A 26283-nucleotide genomic window follows, 5' to 3' on the forward strand; every position below is an offset into this window, starting at 1 on the left:
GAATGGCCTCCTCTCGTTTGTAAACATTCTTATGTTCTTATGTTCTTAAAACAAAATGAAAATAAAAATGTAAAGTACGAACGTTTTATTTTATTTCATGTTATTTTTTTCTTTCTTTCTATATGAAGTATACAGGCTCCAAAGATATTTAAACGAAAAACTAAAACAAAGGCTAAATCAAAATGGAATACATTCTTTATTTGTAATAAATAGGAAGTATGCTTCTTAAGGCAAAACATATTTAGTATGATTGTGATCTGTGTGCAATTGAGGCCCAGTGTTATGAATGATCACTTGAACTAGTCTTGCGAAATAGCACAGTGGCCAATTGATGCCATTTCCCTTTAATGTTTAATGGGGGAATGTGATTTGTTGTTGAGTTTTAATTTTGATTCAATGATTAATTGTTTTGTGTAACTATTTCCTTTATCCCCTACAAAACTACACAAAGGTGTATATTATGTTGAAAATACGTTGGCGTCCCCTCCTTTAATTCAAACATTTAATAAAGTGTCGCTTCCCCCCCTCCTTCCTTAGAGGAACATGAAACACAACGTTTTTCCACCTGGTCAGCGTTAATTTGGGGGACCCAAACCCCCTTTCCAGACTCCGGAGCTCTAAAGTTTGCAAAGTGGAGCCCCTGTACTTTTGAAGTCAGTCTGATATTAATTCTTGGCAAGCGTCTCTTAAATAGAAAAGGGTCTGTCCGTCTCAGATGCCAGATTGTATTGTGGTCAAAGACACATTCGTCAATGTAACAAAAATGCAAAAAAAGAAAAAAAAGTCACTTGCCGAATGAAATTCTATAATAATAGAAAACACATTTGACCTATACTACATGTGAACAGAACTCTTGAAAACTTTCAAACAAACCCTTCTCTTACAGCGTTGGGGGATGAGAACTCCCCAATATTACAATGCATTGGAAACACTTGTATTTTTATCTTTGAATATAATATTTAAAATAGAACTTAAAAGCCATGTAGTCTACCTGGCATAAAAACAGCACACTTATGGCAAACTACAATAAATACATGTTAAAGGAAAGAATACAAATGGAATACGATTGGCTATATTCAAGTTGTGCAATATTGTTCAGCTTTTGTTTTCTATTGAATCATCTTTAATTGCAGTAGATGTCGGCTAATATTACACTATTGACTATACAAGTTTTCAGACAACACTTTGTCTTAAAGAACTTCATGTGGCTACTCCAATAATATATTGATTTGGTGCATTATTCAGACTTGCTATCTGGAGACCTCGGAAATAAAATATGTTTACAGAATCGACTTTCAAATTCAAGAAATGGCAATAATGAGAATTGTGTGTTATGGTTTTCTCAGCATGCAAATGCCGGGACGTTGAAAAGAATTGTGGGAAATGTCGTTTTAAGACCTTGAAATATACCTTTGCTTCTATGCCTTTTCCCATATTTCCCACAATTCTTTTCAACGTCCCGTCCCTGCCTATTGGCTGAACGTCGCAGAGCAAGCAGGGGCGGCACATTCAAATTTCAAACTGTATAGACAGACACCGAGCACTTAGCTTATTTGTTTTTAAGTTACTAACTGTCTCTGTTGAACCGAATACTGTTTTGTTTTTAGCCGTATTTTTATTTTTATCGGCAGACGCTCTCTGGATGCAAGTACAGTGCTGATATGTCATTTCCTAAAATTATATTAAGCGAGGTTTCAGGTAAATATATAAAGAAAAAAAGGAGTGTATATTTTAGCACTAGTACAAAAGACCATGTGCAGAATTAAAATGAACGGACTATAGAATAGTCTGGTTTTTTTAAAGAATTTAATTGGTTTAAAAGCAAACAAGATTATCCATAAACTAATGTTAAAATAAATATAAAAAATGAATTTCGACAAAAGCTGCCGGGAAGCACTGTCGCTGCTGATTGCTTGTTTCTACGCGCTTTGAAAAGGGAGTCTCTCTTCCAGAATATCACTTACAATGTACGCCATCAAAAATAAAAATAAAGTTTATAAAGAAGATGATTTCAGCAATCTAAAACACCACACGAACAATTGTCATGTGACACTTTCTATATTGGCTTGCTATCTTGCAATGGGCTGCTGGACGGTGGCGGTGCTGCACTGAGCGCTGGTTTAACATGTTACAGGTGTTATACACCAGCGCCAGTAGGCACTGAGCGCTTTTCACCTCCAGCGACAGTGTGTCACTGACGCTGGCATGCGTATCGGGTGCCTGAAGACTATAGTTCTTTCCGCATATTATTATTATTATTATTATTATTATTATTATTATTATTATTATTATTATTATTATATAGGGATTATTTTTTATTAAAATCTGGGATGTTGGTTGTTTTTCTTAATTTCTGAAATACACTAAAGAGACCAGCGGAATTCATTATCAAACTTTGTCAAACCAAAGTTTCTAAAACTGTTGTCATTTATTATTGTGCTGTATTTTGTTATCCGTCTCTATTTGTAGCTGTCTTGCCTTGTGTTTTTTAGGCGCATGTTTCCAAGTTACAAAGTAAAGGTGACTGGCCTCAATCCAAAAACGAAATACATTCTCCTGATGGATGTAGTTCCAGCAGACGACCACCGCTACAAATTCGCTGATAACAAGTGGTATGAACATCACTATATATAGCACAATACGAATTAATGGAATACCATAGAAACAGAGCAGAGAGATTGTGAGAGTTGTATGTATATGTGTTGAACCGCTTTGCTTTTAAGTCTTGAAATGGAATTGCACTTATTGTAAATAAACACTGTACAGTGTTAGAATTTTGGGAGGTATATACAGTATTGCCCAGTTTGTAATTGAGATATACGCAGGCTGCACACATACTGTTGGGTCATATTTAAGTCTGCTGTGAATTTAAATAAACACTGTCAATGCTGCAAAGTTATAGCATTAACTCAAAGTGTGGTTTAAGCTTTGCTATAGAAAGGGCCTTATTCAAAAAAACTATAATCGCAGAAACAAACACAATTATTATTCAATTATACTTAAAAGGCAAATAACGTTTTTTCGTTTTAATAAGTTTTCGTTATTTTGTTATTTAGAGTTAAAGTTAACCTTTCATAAAATGAATTCCGGTCATCTGTTGTGTGACTCAGGTCTGTGACTGGCAAGGCAGAGCCAGCAATGCCCGGAAGGTTGTACGTGCACCCCGACTCGCCGGCGACAGGAGCGCATTGGATGAGGCAACTAGTCTCTTTCCAGAAACTGAAGCTCACCAACAACCACCTCGACCCGTTTGGTCACGTAAGTATATTATGTTTCTCATTTTTCATGTAAACTAAGCTTTCTCATGGTTAATGTGATGTATTTCTAAACTATATTTTGTTGTTCAATTCATATTTAATATTAAAGTAGATGAGTCGTCCATTCTATCTAAGTATTACTGTTGTTTGTTGTTGTTAATAATAATAATAATAATAATAATAATAATAATAATAATAATAATAATAATAATAATAATAATAATGAAAAGTAAAACATTAATATAGGCCGGGGATGGTGCCTTTATAACGTAATTAAATTATTTTTATTTGTACTATTGTTTCCTGTTTTTAGGATAATTTAACTCTTTCATGACTAAGCAACTGTCTTATTGGCCTGTTTAGGTATTCCTCCTTATATTGAAGAATAACTCTTCACGTACAAATTGATATATATATATATATATATATATATATATATATATATATATATATATATATATATATATATATATATAATTTCAGCATAACTTTATTCCAAATACGATATTTAGCCGGTCAAAAACGCGCCGGTCACCTGTGACAACCTGCCCCATACTGGGGTTGGGTGTCACACGATATGGGGTTGTCTGTCATACAGTTTCTTCTGTGTACAATGAGAGAAAAAGCTGTATTTTAACTTTTTATGTGAACATAAAAAATATAGACCTATATATATATGAAATGTTGCCCCATGCTACAAAATAATACCACAGCCTCCACAGAACCGGAGAACAAACAGTGAATAACTTAAATAAGCATCATATGGAGACATATCCCACATGCTGGTGTAAAAAAAAGTAGAAAGAAAAAATATATGACTTCTTATAGGATTTACATGTGACAACCAACCCCTAAAACTATGAGACAACCTGTCCCAACCAGACTTTACATGACAATTTAATTCTCTCAGTACTACTGGGAGAACCTACTAGGTTTGTTTTTACACCAAAAGATAGCCAGTATCTGGTTCTATTAACATGGCCATCAGTTCAAACAAACTACAATACTATTAAGTCATAATATAAATAACAAGATATACATTTTTTACTTTGGGTATGAAAAAAATGAAATATGTGCTAACCTTTATGTTAGATGGAATTGACCTCAAATTACAAGATGGTTGCGTTCCAGACAATAGAACAAACATTTCAGTGTTAGTGTCACCTGCCTGCACCATCTAGTGTCATAGTTATGAGCACTGTGACAACCAACCCGTGTGAGGACCGACCCCGGTCTCCCCTACTTTATTAAGATGCATTTTTGAGTGATGTTTTATTTTCTATATTACCAGAGAGGTCTGCTGTATTGTTAGTGAGTGGAGTTAACGTTCCTAGATCTGCATTGAAGAGTTAGAATGACAAACAAATACCATATTTTTCTTCAATTGGAAAAAAGCCGCTGAAATGTATTGTTGGTGATGAGGAGAGTAACGTTCTCTGCTAGTGGTCTATATCGATATACATCTCTAAATTAATCAGTACACCTAAAACACATGCCCTTGTTTTCATCTGGTAACCACAGCACAGTGCTGTCCAAAGAATAACTACTCTGTAAAGCTGACGAATCACTTATGTTATGCTTTATGTATCTTCAGAACATTAAATATCACAGTATCTAAACAAATGCATGTGGTTTTTATCAAAGCAAAGAATGAATATGATGCTAAACTGGAGACTTTGAAGGGCCGTTGACTTGTGTGCCAACAAGACAAATCACAGTGCCATGTAACCACAGAACGTTTGGAAATATTTAATGGGGATTTTGAGAAGGGGTTGTGGCTTTTTTCATTTTCACCTTTTCACAAAAGACTAACACAATGACTTAGGTATATAGTATAACTGTATAGTATCTTAGAAGTCAAGGGTCTCTGAGAATGGGGGTAGCTGTAGAACAGTTCCATGGGAGGGGAGATCACAAGCAGATCAGCTCAGTTCTCACATGTCAATAGCAGTACATCTTTGTAAGATTTGGGTTATGAAGTTCTGCTGTGTAGTTCCAGTTGACAATATACACATATCCATAAACTGTAAATGTATTTCTAAAATATATTAGTCATGGATTTGTTTGCAACCCTTGGATTAGGTTCTGAGCAAGAATGAGCATCATTATGTTATATTTACATGTGTCGCAAAGCAAGTTTATCAGATATTTGATACAAATAATATCGTATCTGCCTAACACATTAGGTGTTAAAAAACTGGAATAAAACCACCAGTAGGGTGAGACGTGTGGGTTGTGAGGGCCAGCCCAGATACGCTAAGCGTATATACTGTTGTGAACATATGAGTACTGGGATATACTGGAGGTGAAAGTGTGCATGCCTTTATAAGAACAATGGGATTTCATGTAAATCTTGTTAATATATCGTGATCTGATTAATGTGTACACTTCATCGCAGACATGGAGGCAAAGATGATTCAAATACTGATGCAAGCAGTAGGCCTACAGTGCATTTCAATCAGGCATTTAAAAATACATACACCTAAATCTGTTTTGACACCTGTTTAACACAGTCAGTCATATTAAAAAGCAAGTTTAAAATAGTCAGTGTCTTATTTGTTATCAGTTACAACACAAGTATATTATTATTATTATTATTATTATTATTATTATTATTATTATTATTATTATTATTATTATTATTATTATTACTTTACAGAGTACTGTAATCTGTCACAAGTGTTATTTAATCTGTAGTATTTTGTATTTAATTATATCCTGATGTAACTATCACTGACACTGATCTGCTCTGTTATTGAATCGTATTTTGTCATATACTTGTACTTGCTCGAACCGAAGTCATTGTATTTTATCTTGCTCTTAATTGTATTAATACTTGTACTGCGATTCTTGAAATGTATTTTTGTTTACGACTGTAAGTCGCCCTGGATAAGGGCGTCTGCTAAGAAATAAATATTATTATTATTATTATTATTATTATTATTATTATTATTATTATTATTATTATTGTGCTTTTTATCGATGCATCAGGTCTTATTCATAAAATGTGTTGTTACCATTTCTGTTTTAAATTAAGTTTTGATGATTAAAAACGTTGTTATATGCATGCAGCTGCCCCAGTTAAATGTATATGCCTACCAAAGTTTATTTAACCTCTGTAATTCTTAAACTCGTCGCGTGCTGTTAATTGCATCATCTGAGTTGTTCAAGCTCAAGTGTTGCATTGACCACCTCTTGCCTTGTTCTTCTTATAGGCCCAATCTTCCTTGGCCATTGCTAATGACACATCTAGGTTAGTCTATGCCATGCCAACTGTTAGTATGTTTTAGTTTCTCCAAGCCAGGTGCCCTGTTTAAAACTTTTTGAACTGTCAGTGATTCTGCCAGTCCTTTGATTGTTTATGTATTAAGTTTGTTCAACGTGGACTTGCAGAGACATTCTACATTTAATCACAAATGTATTTGGTATATTTAGAAAACAACCTATTACTACAATGTATACTCATTTCTATTATTCTATTATGCCTGATATGGCTAATTCTAATGGTTTGTATTTTATCCCACAATAGCAGTAACATGGTCAGAATGAATAGTGCCTTAAAGATATTGTATGTTCGACTTGGATCTAGTAATCCATGACTCTCGTACATGTAGTGAGGTTACAAGACTGTTTAGTGTTGGTTTACACAAGTCCCAGATGTACTGAGGAAGGAAGGTGGGCTGCTCATTCTAATGAGATCATTAGGCAGCCAAGCACTGCTAATGTGGTGTCTATAATGAGCGACCCTCCATCCAAAAATAACAAATAAAGCATTGCACTGCTTGAACAGGGTTCAGCCTATTACTCCCTCGTGCGCTTTCAGAAATATATATATATATATATATATATATATATATATATATATATATATATATATATATATATATATATATATATATATATGTATAGCCTATTGCTAGTTTCGCATTTTGTGTTTCAGTCGTAAACAGCTGATCTCAATACACTCAATACACGTTATTGTATGAACTAGAATTGAATTCATTTTCACTTATGTTTATTAAGGCAGTTCTCATTTAGAGCCAGTTGAATATTGCATACGTAGCAGGGTCGTTTATTTAGGGCCCTATTCTCACTTGATTTACGCGCTGGAAGAATGATCTACCGAGTGATATGATAAACCGAGAGCGGGACCGTTAAAGATAAGCGCCCTCCGGGTTACAACACCGAAACAATATCCCATTCTCAACAATTCCTTTCTATGCTATGGTTTTTTTTTTGCTCAAAACTATAAATGAACTTGACATGCCTTTGTCAAGGAAAGTGTGTTTGAAAACAAACAGTGGAACTACTTATACGCTTTTGATACCACGGCAACTAATTTAAATCTGTTAGTGTGTTTGTGATGCAATTTAGTGCATAGTTAATGATGTAACGATATTTCTTTCTATTTAAACATTCAGTCATCATATATATATATATATTGTATGGAACGGTAAAATAATCCCATTACTCTGTAAATTAGTCTGGTTCTATCGTTGCTGTTTAAACAGTACAATAATAAGTAAAGTCTAACCCGCCGTTCTTGGTTAATGGCAGCATTTTGAAGACACTGAGTAGTGGATCAGCTGTCACAAAAAAAAAAAAAAAAAAAAAAAAAAAACTGTTCTGTAGTAGACCGATTTTTTGCCAATCAATAGGTTTGGGGAAACCAGTTATCACAGGGGCAGAAGCGGGAGAGGAAGTGCAATTATGTGACAGAATAGGTCTTGTGAGAAAAGCCAGTTATTAATTGCATTGATGGTCCATGAAGCAAGGTCGATAACTTTTATGTAGTATATCAGATGAACAGCGTGACAACAGTAAACAAGGCTCCCTTTAACATCAGGCTTATAGGATCATTGGGGGCCGATTGAAAGACACGAAATTACACAAACGGGACGTGAATGAAGTAATTCGAGTTACTGCAGGAATTTGAACAGCATGGTGCTGTGACGGGTGCCTCATCTTTTAAATACCATCCTAAAGCTACGCAATAAAATCAGCATAGTAACATAAATTGGGGGGAGGGGCGCATGTGTATGTATGTATGTATGTATGTATGTATGTATGTATGTATGTATGTATGTATGTATGTATGTATGTATGTATGTATGTATGTATGTATGTATGTATGTATGTATGTATGTATGTATGTATGAATGTATGTATGTACAGGTACAGGCAGCAGTGTGGAGTAGTGGTTAGGGCTCTGAACTCTTGACCGGAGGGTCGTGGGTTCAATCCCTGGTAGGGGACACTGCTGCTGCACCCTTGAGCAAGGTACTTTACCTAGATTGCTCCAGTAAAAGCCCAACTGTATAAATGGGCAATTGTATGTAAAAAATAATGTGATATCTTGTAACAATTGTAAGTCGCCCTGGATAAGGGCGTCTGCTAAGAAATAAATAATAATAATGTATGTTTGTATTTCAATTAAGTGTTACTTCAAATTTCTGCTAACAGTATGGCATTATTATTATTATTGTATAACACTGGTTGGTATAGCACGGCTATTTAGTGTGTATTTTTGATATCCATTAATTATTTAGTTCTACCTGGGCAAATGACTTAATCTGCAATGGTGTTTCCTGCAATAATTAAAAGACTAGTTAGTGGTCGAAGCGTTTCCTTTAACTGAACAAACAGTAGCTTTGTAAAATGTCTTTGTAATGATATAAGATGCCTTGAAAGCGAGGGCCAATCTCCTCCTACTGTGAGGAGGCGGCTAATGAAACGAACCTTTAAAACATACTGATGCCCAGCAAACTATGAGGAACTTCTCAGAACAAACTGCGCTGCTAGTCTCTCAATTAGAGTCGCTGTAATGAAATTAAAAATCATTAGCTCGTTCACCGCTGATGTCTACGGCTGCCCAAGATGTCAAACCAATATAGCTTAGACCTGGGATGAGAGGGCCTCGCAAGAAAAGATGACTTATTGGGAATGTGGACGGCGTAGGCCTGTCGGGACAACCGCGTCTTTCTGTCGCCAAGTTCTCCAGCAACCATAATGATGAAATAATACACACGAGAGGGAGAGAAAGAGACAGGGGAGAGAGATTTAGCTCCAATGTAAAGTGTAAAATGTTTCTAATTGGCAAATTAACTACTATTAGGCTTACATGTTAACAGAAATAGAAACATTTCCAGTAATTCAATGGACATTGTTGTCGATATGTGTAATGTCGTGAGAAACAGAGTTAAAGAGTGAATGTAGAATTACAGCTCATCACAGGACCCAACCCCTCTTACTTAATGATTGTCAACTCCCGATCATCAATGAAAACTGGTTCATTACTAATTACTACATAGAAATAGGTTAATCTATAAGTAGATGTCCTTCTCTCTTATCCCTCCGTGAGTTACTATTGATACATTCATTATCAAGGCTACCATATATATATATATATATATATATATATATATATATATATATATATATATAGTAGCCTTGACAATGAATATATATACATGCAGGATACTGTAGACATGTCCCTTAAAAAGAAGAAAGAAAACACAAGATTCATATTTTTACGCATTCTTTAAAACCGTCCTAAATGTTTGTGAATAGCGGCCCCCCAAAAAAGAAAGCAACCTACAGTTGTCGTCTTGCCTTCTTAGTAGTTAGCTGTGAATAATTCAGTATATAAGCGATACCTGTGCAGAAAAGTCTGGACCTGAAGCAGTGTGTAGGGCATCAGTGTGGAGTAGTGGTTAGGGCTCTGGACTCTTGAGCAGAGAGTAGTGGGTTCAATCTCAGGTGGAGGACACTTCTGCTGTATCCTTGAGCAAGGTACTTTACCTAGATTGCTCCAGTAAAAACCCAACTGTATAAATGGGTAATTGTATGTAAAAATAATGTGTAAAAAATTATGTATTTGTATGTAAAAAATAATGTGATATCTTGTAACAAGTGTAAGTCGCCCTGGATAAGTGCGTCTGCTAAGAAATAAATAATAACGAAGCTCCTGATATCACTCAAAATATCAGTAGAATATCAATTATGCATGAATCACATATTAAAAGAGAGGGGAAAAAAACAATTACAGGTCCAAAACAAAAAAAAGTATTACAAATTGATGGACCGATTCGATTTTGTTATTAATATCCGAATGCATACGGCTAGGATACTGTGACATATTCGTTGTTTACTGCACTAACTCGATTATATATTTCACTTTATTTTTTAGATTATATTAAACTCCATGCACAAATATCAACCAAGACTGCACATTGTGAAAGCAGACGAAAATAATGGATTCGGCTCCAAAAACACGGCCTTTTGCACTCACGTCTTTCCTGAAACGGCCTTTATCGCTGTCACATCCTACCAAAACCACAAGGTAAGAAAATGCTTTGAAACCTGTTTTAAACATAACATGGAGAAATTGAGACGTGACATCATGTATTTAAACATATTTATTGAGGTTAAATAGCTATTAAATATGCATAGAAACACAATAACACATAAAAACCGATTGCACATTGTAGCACACTTTTAAAAGACCGCAGATCAATATACACTGCAATGGACGTACTGTTAATTGTGCTTTTCCATTAATATGGATTTTTTGTACTTTTCATTCAATATAATACTCTACCATAGTATAGTTAATTTAATCTGTATCTAGAAACATGTGTTTAAGTCCTACGAAGTATGATTCGTTAGACAGTATTATTGGTTCTAAATAAAATAATAATAAAAAATTAAATTGAATGTAAGCATCTTTTATAGGTTTCAAATATTAAGCATCACATTATGGATCCCCTAATACAGGCTTATGTTGTGCAATATATAAAAATGGTTCTGTATAAAACCTGAACACAGTAGTGCCTGGAATTGACAGTATGGATTTAGAACATACTTTACACGCTCCAATATATATATATATATATATATATATATATATATATATATATATATATATATATATTGCACAAATAAACATTATCGATTAAATAGTAAATGTGCTTAACATCTGTAAAAGATGCATTTTTTATTTTTAAACATGTGGTGTACTACTATAACTACATATGCTAAGCAAATAGGACACTGTGTATTAGTTAGTGGGTATTTTCGAAATCTGGTAGTCATGTTGTTCTCACTGGCCATATATTTGATTTTAGGTACTGGGACAACATTTTAGTTAACAGTCCATTTTCTATATTTATGTTTCGGGCAACAGATACAGCTGTGAAATACAATTTAGTAAGACATAATTCACATAAACCGGTTACTAAATCCCAACCCGGAGTATACAGCACTATGAAAAAGCCATCATTTATATCTGGAGTTATTGAGTGTCCCGGGGCAGGATTAATCCAGAGCTGTTTGGTGGTTTAGCACCTCGAATTAATAATGGCAGCATCGCATGTAAACAGATCTACTTCAAGGCATTTTATATTAGTACAATACGTGTTGATTTAAATAGCAATTACACGACGGTAGAATCAGAGGAGCGCTTCAAAAATCTAGCCTGTGAAACAGCTGTTAACTTTAGGGGGGGGGGGGGGGGGTTGTAAGTTTAAAATAATAATAATAATAAAAAAAATCCTGTGTTGTTATTTTCTAGTTCAGAGACATGTTTTGTTATTTTACTGAGGTAAGGCTGTAGAAAACTCTGCACTTCGTACATTTGTGATATTACAACCTATATAATGTAATCAATTCTCTACCCATGATAGAATTTTAGGAATACAGATATATATATAAAAAAAAATCCAGCAAAAGCAGGTTATCAGAATCAAAATGACACAGTACTCAGCAACACCCACCCGATGTCAATCTATACGTTAATTGTCATTATATATATATCTCCTAAACTGGCAATGTTCAAACACATCCACAAGCATCATATCTAAAGGAACCAGATTTTAGACAGAGCGATATCAATTCGACTCTTAGGACTTTTTTCTTTGAAAATCACTGAAAGGTTGTTTAATTTGCTTTCCATTTGTGAGGATCCCGTCTCTTGAATAGTATAAAGTTGACTTCCTTTGGTTTGGATAACGATGTGTCAAAAATGGAACATTGCAATTGTACACAGGCCCGAAATTCTCACTGTTTTCCTTGAAAAACTGAAAAATGAAATACGATTTGATTTTATATAAAATAATTTAACTTCCTACCCACCAAACGCCCTGTTTACCCCTCCTGAAAGAACACGTTTTAATTCGAGTATTTATTGCTATGTGTTAACGTTGTTTGCATTGAGCAGCCTACGTAAAATATAGCTTAAAAATACAATGCAACTAAAAATAAGCACCTGTACCCAAATATAATTGATTCCCTAGAATGCAGCAGTGTGGAGTAGTGGTTAGGGCTCTGGACTCTTGACCGGAGGGTCGTGGGTTCAATCCCAGGTGGGGGACACTGCCACTGTACCCTTGAGCAAGGTACTTTACCTAGATTGCTCTAATAAAAACCCAACTGTATAAATGGGTAATGGAATGTAAAAATAATGTGATATCTTGTAACAATTGTAAGTCGCCCTGGATAAGGGCGTCTGCTAATAAATTAATAATAATAATAATGCCTTTTAGATCAAACCGCACGAAAGAGGTTTATTCAACACTGACAAATGTAACGAGATAAAGTATTGTATTTTTGCAAGGGTCGACAAGCAATTCCGCTGTTATCTCAAAGCAAAGGAGCGTGTGCTTTTACTCGGAAAGGAGTCTCTCGACTGCATTGCAATAATAAATGGTGTTTTCTACAATAATTTTGTATATTGCTTGAGGGTGTTTTCCTTGTGCATTTGGTCTTTTAACCTCTATACATTCGATAATTGACATTGCAAATGCTGTATATAACAACCAATAACCTCGTTGATGGGGGCATAACTGTAAATTAGTAATTGGTAATGAAAATACTTTTTAGGCAGCAAGATTTTCTAACTGGTCATTTGAATTAATACACTTACTTTTGTTTGTTACCTTTTAGTTTAAGGAAAATTAACGCAACAGATTGGATAGTTTGTTAAATCGTTATATATGTATTAAAATCTGAAGAAAAATATATTTAATATATAAACACAAGGTGTAGGCAATATGTTTTAAATATATTTTAATGATTTATTTTAATTTCATAGTTGCCAATTGTTTTCAAAATATACTATGCAGGCCTATACAATATAAACGTGTTTAAGACGAGTTCAAAAGATTCAAATTACTATCAGAAAGTTCTACGTCCTGTAGACAAACGCACGGCGATCCTCAAATCTTGCCTAATCGGTCGAGTGCACGGTTACAGAGGCTTTCGTTTACAACACTTTCTATTGACAGCAACACATTTCGAGATGGTTGATAAACTGCGTAACTTTCACATTTCTTTTTCTTCTTGGTTAAAATGGAAAATTGCCATGATAAGTAGTTTGAGTAAAAAAGTTTGTGCTAATGCAATAGGCTATGTATTAACTAAATTAGTTTAAACACAAGTATCCCATACTTGCATATACAAATCAATTCAACTCGATAGTGTAAAGATCGCATAGAATATAAATATGCGTATATGCTATTTCTAAATGACCTAAAAATGAACTAATCACTTTTTGTTTAAAGCATCGAAACAATAAAAGTTTATTTGGAACTTCAGCTTTGCCACAAAGCACAGTTCATTTTAAAGATGTGTTTTATTCTACGGGTATGACTATCATTATGTTGAAAAGTAGAATGAACACCATCAATCACTTAATGCGTGTTTCTTTTTTTTAGTTTATTCCAAACATCTACACGCGTTGAAAGTAAGGGGAGAAAGATGAGCATTTTACCTATAGTGCCGGTCAAAAAAAAAAGAAAAAGAATATTTACTATGGAATTTGTTGCACCGTTAATGGAATCGCCAGGGCATATCAGGAGAAAATAACGCGTCTATTGTCTTTTTGTCCCATTAATATCGAACCCTGTGGAATTGTGCTAATTTTAAAGCAATTTTTTAATACTTTGTTCTACATAACCCTTTTTTTATATGAGTACTATAAACACTATAATTTTAAATCGTTTTTATATTGATCATGTCTCATAATGATAACATACTAAAGACTGAAATTGTTTAAAGATGGTATTCAAATAGACAATAGAAAGGTACAGATCTACCTATACCCTGGTAGTTCCAATGAAGATAAAACAATTTCTGTAGTAAATAAATCATTTTGGCTGCCACTTGTTCACAACATGTTTATCTCTTTTCTTGAAAATTAGACAGCTGTTTTTCCCGTAAATAAAACTTACAGAGACCAAGATCATCAGCAATATGGCTTCTGCCCCAACATAGTTGTTTATTACAATTGATTGCGATGTAATCCAAATTCACTGCAGTTGCAAAAAGAAAATCTGTTTATTCTTGATTCAAATTGCGCCCTGCGTGTGTGTGTGTGTGTGTGTGTGTGTGTGTGTGTGTATCTTATAATAATTGTTCAAGGCTTGGGAACGGTAATAAAGGGGCGAGGTGAGACGTATATGAACAGTGTACCTGCCAATCAAAACGATGTATCCCATTTAAAACAGGAAATGTAAACGTAAGCCATCCAAAGCGAAGAAATAATGATATCCTCTTCTTCCGTGGAGGGCTTTCAGAATCCGGGGATTTCTTGGCAATTATTCTCATTAAGTTTTATAGCTTTGGGCTGGAAATCACCAAGATGTATTTGTAGTTTTTTTGGGATATCCACAATGGTGCTTTTTTCCCAAATTGAGCTCAAGAACAAGGGTGTTGTTGCTTAGAGACGCTGTTACATACCAGGTCAGGTTCCCAAGGAACAAAAAAGGTCGTTCATGTTATTGTGCATTTCAAGTCATCTATTAGCCTACATGGAAAATCTGCTCCAAAATAAAGCGCAATGTCGGAAATAATAGTTGTATGGGATACTTTTTTAGACTGGATTGTGTTTTCTATCTAAAATACCCTTTTCTCCTGAAAAAAACAGATCGATACGGCTAATAGTATTAACAGTATCATATAATTAATAATACTTTTCAAGTAGTATTCACAGATGCAACTGTCAGCCTACATGTTTTCCTCTCAAACCTTGGTCCCCTGCATCAATATTTCTATGGAACCTTGGTCCCCTGCATCAATATTTCTATGGAAATTATTATTAGTTAGTCACTTAGTTAGACGCTAGTGGTTGAACAGCTGCTGCTGTAAAGTCACTTACACCTCGGTTTTACGTCTCATCCAGAATTGGCTCCCCTTGCACTTATTTTCATACATTGAAATGGAAGAAAATTCATCCAGTGTGTAACTTGATATGATTAAGATGTTTTTAATGATTAACATCAGTTCTGAAGAGATCATTTGGGTGTTAGCATCAGGGGCTTTGTTTTTCATAGTATAATTATTTTTATGACTATTAGTCCAGGTAGCATTGATACATATTGGTCAGGGCAGACCAAATCTAATGGAGTATGACACCGAATCTAGCAGTAAGTACATATTTTACAGCAACATACAATTCCAAAGATGCTATGATTTACTGTTACAATGGTCGGGTCTTACATTTCTTATGACACAAATTACAATCCGAAAGATGCGTATTTATTGAATTAATCAATCAATCACCCAATTAATTATTTAATTATTGTGTGTGTGTATTCCAGTATGTGTCGTATGCATGCATTGATGGAAGAATACACCTCGTGAGTAATCATGCAATGCATTAAACTAATCGTGTTAAATTAGGTATACACAAATAATAAGAAAAGATTAGGACAATTAAATGTATTCAGTAGTCGAAGTGCATTTTAAGATGATAGGCTTTTCATTTTAATCAGGAGGTTCCATTCTCCTAATGTTTCGTGCATGCTCTTCCTCTATTGGTTAACCACCAGTGGAACTTGTAATCGTTCCAGCCTTAACAGCCGAGGTGTGTTCAACACCCTTCTCCCACTCATTAACTGCAGGCTATGTCCAACATCCAAGTGTGAAACAGAGATAAGCGAACAAACCACTTGCATATATATATATATATATATATATATATATATATATATATATATATATATATATATATATATATATTTCACACTTGCATGGACATGATTGGAGATATGTCGTATATGTTTTATTTGTGAATATCCTTAAAATGATATATTTGGCTTGTTTGGTTTTATTACTTGTATATCATACTACTACTACTACTACTACTACTACTACTACTACTACTACTAATAATACTAATAATAATAATAATAATAATAATAATAATAATAAAGTGGGCTGAACCACAGTCCACGCTTTTAAAACAAATCAGTTAACACGTATCATAGAAAAATGCCGTTTAAAAGGAATCACTTAAGTTTTAAAATGTCCACATCTGCAAAAGCGCTGTTCTCCTATACATTTTGAACAATTACAAATAAAGGCCGTTTCATTTGAAACTTAATGTTCTCCATTAAACCGTTTTTTTTTATCGATTTCCAATTGCAAGGAGGGCTGATGGGACAATAAAGCAAAATAAAGAGACAATATTGCATACAGTCCAATAGTAACACGATTACAGTTACAGTTCTGCAGCCAGTTGAAAGAAATCATAATGACTAGAAGTAACCCGTTCATAAGGGTTAATCAAGACCATGTAAATGCTGTTGTTTTCAGGGGGTTACGTGTAGTTTAGATTTTCTGTATTTTTGATAACTTACAAAACGCCTGTGTTATTTCTTTTTGTCACATGAACATTATTTTTTTATTGGGCGCATACATGGTATGGACTTGGATTTGAATGCCTCACTCCGTTGGACGTATTAAAACACGTTGTTCATCATTTCATGAGTCATATGTATTTATGCATGCATTGACTGGTTTCGCCAACCCTAACCTTGCTTTAAAATAATATCCACGAAATCACCACTGTTTTTAATAAAGAGAAAAGCATTGTCCAGTTCTCATTTAAATATATCAATACAAGCGAGTCAAGTCGCGAATGCCCTTACCACATGTGTCACTATATTACACCTGGTACAAATCGGCTATTTCCAATTGAACTCGATTTAGACTGCAATTTTTATTTTGATATCAAAGCCTACCCTCAAATATTTAAAATAAACATTACAATGTTTATTTTTTATCGGTTGCATGTGCTTTTTGTTAAATTCTTAAGGGTGTAAGCTACTTTACATTTGTGAGGGCATCTTCTCAAAGCTTTTTGGGTTGTAATTTTACAAAATTTTTAAAAGCAAAAATATATCTGGTAATGTAATAAACACACTTTCGAGTATTAAAGCACGTTAAACAACTAGAGTTCACACAATAACATTTTTCACCTTTCAAAAAATAGAGGCTGCTTACTGTAGGCCCTAGTAAATGACTGGACTAAAACGTTTTGAGAATAGTCCAGTATCTTTGCATAGAATCCGTGAACTAATTCTAATGATCCTGTGTAACGTGCAACATGAACAAGAAGTTAAAAGAAATCTCATTATATTCCTAACACGTCTTTAGATGTTCCTAAGCCTTTAGATGTGGATACATCTCATATCAAGCCATGCAGCCAGCCAGGTTCCCTCATATAAATGACATCACAGCCCGGTACTTAACCAGGGGATTGCAATGTTTTTTTGTGGGTCACATGGTGTGATTTCAGCTTGACAAATGGAGTTTGAACTTCAGCACCTTAAGTTATTATGTACCAGGAAGACACGGCAACCATCTATACACGTTGACTTTACAGTATCTACGTATTTCAAACTGGAGATCACGTTGAATGGAATTTTAAGTCTACAGTAAGATAACCAATAAAAATAGTCATATAACAAGAACCCTGCTATGCATGATTTTGACAAACGCTTATGATACAATAATGCGTCGATTATTCAACTGTAGATGTTGGCTAATTCGATTGCTTCCACTAGTTACGCAACTATTTACAGTTGGCCTACGCCATGTATTGTATTAAGGTGTAGAATGTTTGCAGACTTGTCATTAAATCAGTATTTCATATTTATATGTCTTCTTATTAAAACAATTCAACGTGTGTATTTATTTAACAAGACGTTTTAAATTAAAACATGAAACAAAAAAAAACGCCCACAGCTTATTGCCAACATTGAAATGTCCAAAACCAAAATTCGTGTAGACAGGAGAAAACAACAGACTCGGTTTATATTGCTGGCTGTTTCTTTTATACAATTAAATACACATGAGTTTATTTCAGCACACTGGACAGTTTGGGCTGTGTCTCTTCGCTGGAAATAGATAACCCAAATAAAGTGGGAATTTTATTTGAAAACACGGACGAGAATCAGACATTCTTACATTTGTTTTTATGGTTTAAAACGGGTGTACTTTACATTTGTGAGAGCATGCCTCTCCTCAAAACTTCTTTGGTTTGTAATTTACCAACATTTGTAAAAGCAGAAACATATTCTAGTATTGTAATAAACACACTTTCTTCACGTTAAACGAAACTACGAGCGTGCACACAATAACGTTTTTAAAAATTCACAAAACATTGGCTATAATAAATGACTGCACGAGAGTAGTCCAGTATATTAGCATAGAATCAATTAACTAATTCTGATGATCTTGTGTAACATGCAACATGATCAAGGAGTTAAAACAAATCTAATTATATTCCTAACACGTAGTTCAAGGCAGTCCTACATCGGGTCGGATACCCCTCGCACCCCCACCCCGCCAATGCAGGAATGTGAACTTTTTCGCTGTTTGCGTTTTGGGTGTGGGTCAAAAAATGTAATTTTCGGGTCAGGCGCGGGTATGAATCATCAAAAATGCTTTGTGTGCCCTTTCCGTGTACTCGTCTGTAACCTTTTCCCAAATAACATTTCAAAAGGTAAAAGGATTTCCTGTACCAATGCAGGAGGCGAGTAGAGAGGAGTCGGCTCACTAAGCAGTGTTCTCGGTTTGTTTAGCTGCTTGTTTGATTCATAGCAAGATTATTTTATCACGTCTGCTTGGTGATGTTAAAAATGTCTGTGAAGGAGGAGTGAACCAACATAGCGCGTGGTTTTTTTATATCATGTAGCGCAAGGGGCTCCAACCCTGGTCCAGGAGAGCTACTGGGTCTTCTGGTTTTCGGTTCAGCCGAGATCTCAGTTACTTAATTCCACCAAATATTGGCCAAATTAGTCAAGATTAACAGGTGTTCCAGATCTTAAGCCATTAATCATGTAAAGACATCTAGAAAACCTGCAGGATTGGGGCTCTCCAGGACCAGGGATGGAGAGCCCTGATAGTAGTGGATAATAATTCGAGAGGTAAATCAGAAGTGTGGAATTCGTTTGGAATCATAGCGAATGGAAATAACGAAAATGCGACTGGATGCTTGTAAAACCTGTCATCATGTACATGTGTATGAGCCACAAAACAGGTATAGCATCTCTGCGAAAGCACAGGTGTAGCTCCCTTTCAACTGGTGGCACGGAAGGAAAAGACAGGTATTTTATAGTAAAGTAGAGATAGCTAAGACATATCAATCTGTGGAGAATGGTAGAGATATCTGCGTGTGAATGTGAGAGCGTGAGTCAGTCGACGCAGGCAGTCGGTAAAGGGATTGTAATTTAAAAAAATGTGGGTCACATGTTGTGATTTCAGCTTGACAGATGGAGATTGAACTTCAGCACCTTAAGTTATTAGGTACCATTAAGACACAACAACCAAACGTCGACTTTACAATATCTGCGTATATCAATCTGGAGATCTTACGTTGAATTTAATTTTAAGTCCACAAAGATAACCAATAAAAAATAGTCCTATACAAGAACCCTGCTATGCATGATCTTGACAAACGCTTAATGATACAATAACGCGTCGATTATTCAACTGTATGATGTTGGCTAATTCGATTGCTTCCACTAGTTACTCGGCTATTTACAGTGGGCCTACGTCATGTATTATATTAAGGTGTAGAATATTTGCAGACTTCTGTCATTAAATCAGTATTTCATATTTATATTTCTTCTTAGTAAAACAATTCAAAGTGTGGATTTATTTAACAAGACATTTTAAATTAAAATATGAAACAAAAACGCCCACAACGTATTGCCAACATTGAAATGTCCAAAACCACAATCCGTGTAGACAAGAGAAAACAACAGACTCGGTTTACATTGCTGACTGTCTCTTTTATACAATTAAATACACATGAGTTTATTTCAGCACACTGGACAGTTTGGGCTGTGTCTCTTCGCTGGAAATAGTAAAAATCCAAAGAAAGTGGGAAAACACGGACGAGAATCAGAAATTCTTAAATTTCTTCTTCTTCTTCTTCTTCTTCTTCTTCTTCTTCTTCTTCTTCTTCTTCTTCTTCTCTTTGTTTTATAGATCACACAGCTAAAGATTGAGAACAACCCGTTCGCAAAAGGTTTTCGTGGAAGCGATGATATGGAATTGCACAGGATGTCAAGAATGCCAAGGTAAGCACCACACTGGGCAGTGCTGAGAAATATCCACTGTAAACCGACGGTTTAAGACATTGTCCTAAACACAACTGTGTGCAACAGATTGTCATGCGACCCGTCTTTGTACTGTACAGTTTACAAACACGCTGCTGTTTTACGGACATCGCGCAGTTGCAGTCACGTTTTGTATCGAGCTCATACTTTGCTCCTCTCGGAAATGTTTGGATTCTGTCATGGCTTTTCAAAACAGAACTGTATCATAATCTAAAGCTTCCCTCGCCTCATGATAATCAAAGACTTGGTTTCTACAGGTGTGTGATAGCCGATTCCACCTGTTAGTTATTGTCTTACAGCTTGCAATGTACAATTCCCCTTTGAAGATTGAAAACTGTATTATTAATAGTGTCTCAAATGTACAAGTTGTCATTTGACATCCATTGTTGCTTTCTACAACCCCCTTGTTGGGAAATTGATTTTAGATTTTAGGAAAAAAAGGAATGAACGTTTTTTTATGTGTGTATTTTAAACACTTGTCTTCTGTCACATATTACAGGAATTATAGAATTCAAATTAAACAGTAGAGTAGGACTAGGCTGACTTGTATGGACGATCTGTATAACCTTAAGCAGAAAAGTAGGAAATATGACTTAAGACAGATGTCGCACTGCCCCTTATTACATTTTTTTTCTTTAGTTACAGCCAGTAATTAGCTTGGCCAAGCTTAAGCTTCACAGCATAAACAATACAAAATGGAAGTTGTAGTGCTAGCTCTTGAACATAATGGTCATAAATTCACATGAATTTAAATACAATAAAATAAAAAATCTTAACATAAGAAAAATAAGAACATGAGAAAAGTTTGAGAACGAGAAAAGGCCATTTGGCCTATCAAGGGTCATCCCTTGTTAGCACACCATTCTCCCCTACTGGGGGAAACTAATTTAAAAGCACATAATCTTGTCTTTTTTTGAATGTGCTGAGTGTTTTAGATCCTACTACTTCACCTGGTTGGCAATTCCATGCATTTATAACTCTCTGTGTAAAAAGGTGCTTCCACCTATGCCCTTCTTCACTCTGTGCTAAATTTGAAGTAGTGTCTTGGTTTAACTTTAATTAACGTACAATTATAGGAAAAGCATAGAAAGACTACTAAATTACTGTGCAAATTGGCTTTTATACAGGCTCCAAAATGATTGGCTTATGATTTTCGTACACTAATATCATACAGTTTGCTATACTGGTAGTATATCTTGATCTGTGATTTATATATTACTTTATATAAAACTAGCATTTCTGTTCATTTTATATTGAACTATATGTTTCCTTTCAGTATTTCCCAGAACACTTATCATATAGCCTATAATTACATAGATACATTGGTGTATTAATTAAGATTAATTTCATCTGCTCCAGTTTGTGGTTTGTGGATTAAACAGCAATTCCATGGCTAAACAGTTTTCCCCATTGATACTGAGGAGCCAGACTATGGATTTTCCATTGTTAGTCTCTATTGTAATAAGCCTTACAACATTGACACTTGTTAATGAACTTGGCTTAAAATGAAATATAATGGAAGAATAAGTGATGAGACAAAATGGGGAGGGAGTGTTACTCTTCAGAGATTTGCACCCTTTATTTCTATGTTCTAGTGTATTGTGTTGATTTTGAGTTTTCTTTTACTCTGCAAAGTTTATTGTTTACTATTAAAACATTCATTGGGAAAGAAAATCATTTCATGTTTTTGTTTCAAGAGTCAAGAATCGGCAGAACTGGGGCTCCCGAGTGGCGCATGTAGTAGCTCTCCGAGTGGCGCATGTATTTGCTTACTATTGTAAGTCGCCCTGGATAAGGGCGGCTGCTAAGAAATAAATAATAATAATAATAATCCAGTAAAGGCACTCCGCGCGGAGTACAGGATGTGCCCTATAGCCTGGAGATCGCAGGTTCAAATCCAGGCTATGTCACAGCCGACCATGACCGGGAGTTCCTAGGGGGCGGCGCACAATTGGCTGAGCGCTGCCCGGGTAGGGAGGGCTTAGGTCGGCAGGGGAATCCACGGCTCACCGTGCATCAGCGACCCCTGTGGCCGATAGGGCGCCTGTGGTTCTGCAGTGGAGCCGCCAGATCTGTGTTGTCCTCCGGCACTATAGGTCTGGTGGCATTGTTGTGGATCTGCAGTGCGAAAAATGACGGCTTGGCAGGAGCACGTTTCGGAGGACGCGTGTTCCAGCCGCCGTTTACCGAGTCGGCGGGGGGGGTTGCGAGCGGTGAGCCGAGGATACAGATAATAATTGGGAATACCAAATTGGGGAGAAAACCGGGGTAAAAAAATTGGCGACGACTAAATTTAAAAAAATAAATAAAAAAAATAAAAATAAATAAAAAATCGGCAGAACTTTAGTAAACCAGAAATAAAGCTTTGAGTTTACTACATTCAAATCGTTTAGTGTTTATGACAATTAACTATTGTCCAATAAATACTGAAATATTGAAAACGCCAAATGAATGACTCTTACACATGTACGATTTAACTGTGAATTAAGCAATGTCATGGATTACTGTTAAATTGTATTAAATTGTGCAGTATGGAGCGAGTGCTGTATTAAATCGTGCAGTATGGAGCGAGTGCTGTATTAAATTGTGCAGTATGGAGCGAGTGCTGTATTAAATCGTGCAGTATGGAGAGAGTGCTGTATTAAATCGTGCAGTATGGAGCGAGTGCTGTATTAAATTGTGCAGTATGGAGGGAGTGCTGTATTAAATTGTGCAGTATGGAGGGAGTGCTGTATTAAATTGTGCAGTATGGAGCGAGTGCTGTATTAAATTGTGCAGTATAGAGCGAGTGCTGTATTAAATCGTGCAGTATGGAGCGAGTGCTGTATTAAATCGTGCAGTATGGAGGGAGTGCTGTATTAAATCGTGCAGTATGGAGGGAGTGCTGTATTAAATTGTGCAGTATGGAGCGAGTGCTGTATTAAATCGTGCAGTATGGAGCGAGTGCTGTATTAAATTGTGCAGTATGGAGCGAGTGCTGTATTAAATTGTGCAGTATGGAGCGAGTGCTGTATTAAATCGTGCAGTTTGGAGTGAGTGCTGTATTAAATCGTGCAGTATGGAGCGAGTGCTGTATTAAATTGTGCAGTATGGAGGGATCGCTGTATTAAATTGTGCAGTATGGAGGGAGTGCTGTATTAAATTGTGCAGTATGGAGCGAGTGCTGTATTAAATTGTGCAGTATGGAGCGAGTGCTGTATTAAATCGTGCAGTTTGGAGTGAGTGCTGTATTAAATCGTGCAGTATGGAGCGAGTGCTGTATTAAATTGTGCAGTATGGAGGGATCGCTGTATTAAATTGTGCAGAATGGCAGGAGTGCTTTATACTGTTATGTCTTGTTTTCAGTAAGGAGTACCCAGTGGTCCCTCGCAGCACAGTCAGACAGAGAGTGGGCTCCAATCAAAGCCCTTTCGGGGGTGATGTGAGAGGTCTGCCGACTCCCTCTAACCTGGGCTCCCAGTACCAGTGTGAAAATGGAGTCTCCAGCACCTCCCAGGACCTGCTGCCCCAAAGCAGCCCCTACCCCCTACCCCACGAGCACAACCAGATCTACCATTGCAAGAGGAAAGGTAACGGCTGAGATTAGTTTTAGCAGAACAATGTCACAGCTGCATAACTTCTAGCATGTAAGATTGTACATCAATTGATGAAACAACCTTTTGAGTTTCCAGTATGCTAGACGTTACAGATGGATTGAGTCCCTTCTTCTAGTATTTTTTTTTCTTTTGAAGAGAATTGGTAGATCTCTCTCTCTCTGCCCTATATATATATATATATATATATATATATATATATATATATATATATATATATATATATATATATATATTAAGATGCTATTCAACTACTTAACTCTTGAGAAATATCAGGATACAATTTAAACAGGAGCCAAGAGTAAGAGTTTAGTAGAAAATTATAACTATACTAATTAATACAGATAGTAATCTTTGAAATCCAAAGAGACATTTTGCCCAGCACTGATAGCACAGTAATGGCATAGCTGGTTTTAATTTAAAAGACAATTCTGTAGTATTGCCTCATTGCTAATAATGTATTACACTGTATAGGGCATGATCCCATTGCTATTAAGATTGTACATGGCGTGACTCTAATATGTTTAAGATTGTACATGGCGTGACTCTAATATGTTTAAGATTGTACATGGTGTGACTCTAATAGTTATAAGATTGTACATGTCATTGCTCCAATACTTATAAGACTATAGTCTGTCTTGTTTTTTATGACATAGTTAATTGGTTTTGTTGTGTAAATACTTGTCATTTAGAGGCTCAGCACGAGTTCTTTAATCTCTGCCACTCCATGGAAATGACTTGAGTAGGATGCTGTTGGCATCTCATGTACTAGTGCGGCATAACTGTCTGGTTCTTGCTGCAATCAGCAGACTTTTCCCTAACAATCAAAGGAAACACATAATCTGGGGTTAGTGAAACCACCCATAGAGACAGCAGGTCAGGAAGTTGATGGGGGTCGCTGCACGGAGACAAATCAATCCATAATCCTGTCTCAATCGAGATTTAAAAGTAGGCAAAACAAGGAATGAAATGTTGAGCACCCCCCAGCCCTGGAATCCAAGGCCAGTGAAGAAGCAGCAGTCGCAGCTCCTTGATCTCCTGGTAGAGCCAGGGTCTGGGTCAGGGGTCTCTCTTCTCTGTTCTCTTCACTGGGAGTCACACTTCTAGCTGCTGTATATGGAACAGCCTGTGCCAGACTCCTGTCTTTCATTGAGACAGTGATACAGTACGTAATCCCCCATGAGACACATACAAGCAAGATTTAAACCAATAATCATAATCATTCTGAATTGCTATTGCTAATGTACTGTGCAAATGACAATATTATAATTAGTAGTAAATGTTTACATAATAATGTTCCTCCTTTGTTAAAAAATAAAACTTACAAGTTCAGATTTTTTAATTTCATGCAATGTTTTTTTTATTAAAATGTGCTATGCTCTTGTAGTTTATAGGGTCACAAGAATCCCTTTATAAAATGTACAGCCTTATAATGTTCGGTTGGGTATACATTACTCCTCATATGACTCAATTTTATTTACTGTAGTTTATGATATTATTAAAAATGTTATGCAATATTTAGTGAAGAATCCCTAAAGTTTCCCCTAAGTTTTCTTCTTAGTTCTTGTCTCTTTATCTTGGAATTATCCATATACTTAGAGGATTGTAGTTTACTTCCTATAGTAAAGAATGTGAAGATTAAAGTAAATTCAGTAACCTCCCTCCTTCCAAATATATGTCAACATTCAAGAGTAATGATATGTAAATATGTATCCTTAAATTACTTTGTATTCAGTTTTACAATATGTATTTGTTTATTTATTTCATTGCTCAATCGTTTGTGAATGTATCAATACAGAAAATTTAAACAAATTCAGAACTTCAGACAAAAGGTTAAGAGTTGAATAATCTGTTTAAGTCAGAAACCTGTTGGTTACTGGTCTAAAGTTCTGTACAGCCAAATAGTGCCACCTATAGGAGAAAGGCCTCACCACAGGAAGGTAACTGAATAGTGCCATCTATAGGAGAAAGGCCTCACCACAGGAAGGTAACTGAATAGTGCTAAGCAATCAGGCACACTTACAT

The 26283-nt window shown here is 35.6% G+C and overlaps 1 protein-coding gene across 2 annotated transcripts in view; it reads left to right on the plus strand.

Moving 5' to 3' along the window:
- Positions 1-26283, plus strand: part of LOC117973349 (T-box transcription factor TBX5-like) — a 40496-nt gene that overhangs the window by 9354 nt on the left and 4859 nt on the right. For both annotated transcript variants that reach the window (XM_059033357.1, XM_059033356.1), the window contains exons 4-8: positions 2493-2612; positions 3111-3258; positions 10447-10599; positions 20535-20626; positions 24011-24234. In XM_059033357.1, the coding sequence (XP_058889340.1) occupies positions 2493-2612; positions 3111-3258; positions 10447-10599; positions 20535-20626; positions 24011-24234 (737 nt within the window). The remainder of the gene's footprint in view (positions 1-2492; positions 2613-3110; positions 3259-10446; positions 10600-20534; positions 20627-24010; positions 24235-26283) is intronic.

The sequence above is a fragment of the Acipenser ruthenus genome, chromosome 11, assembly GCF_902713425.1.
Source record: "Acipenser ruthenus chromosome 11, fAciRut3.2 maternal haplotype, whole genome shotgun sequence".
NCBI classification, from domain to species: domain Eukaryota; kingdom Metazoa; phylum Chordata; class Actinopteri; order Acipenseriformes; family Acipenseridae; genus Acipenser; species Acipenser ruthenus.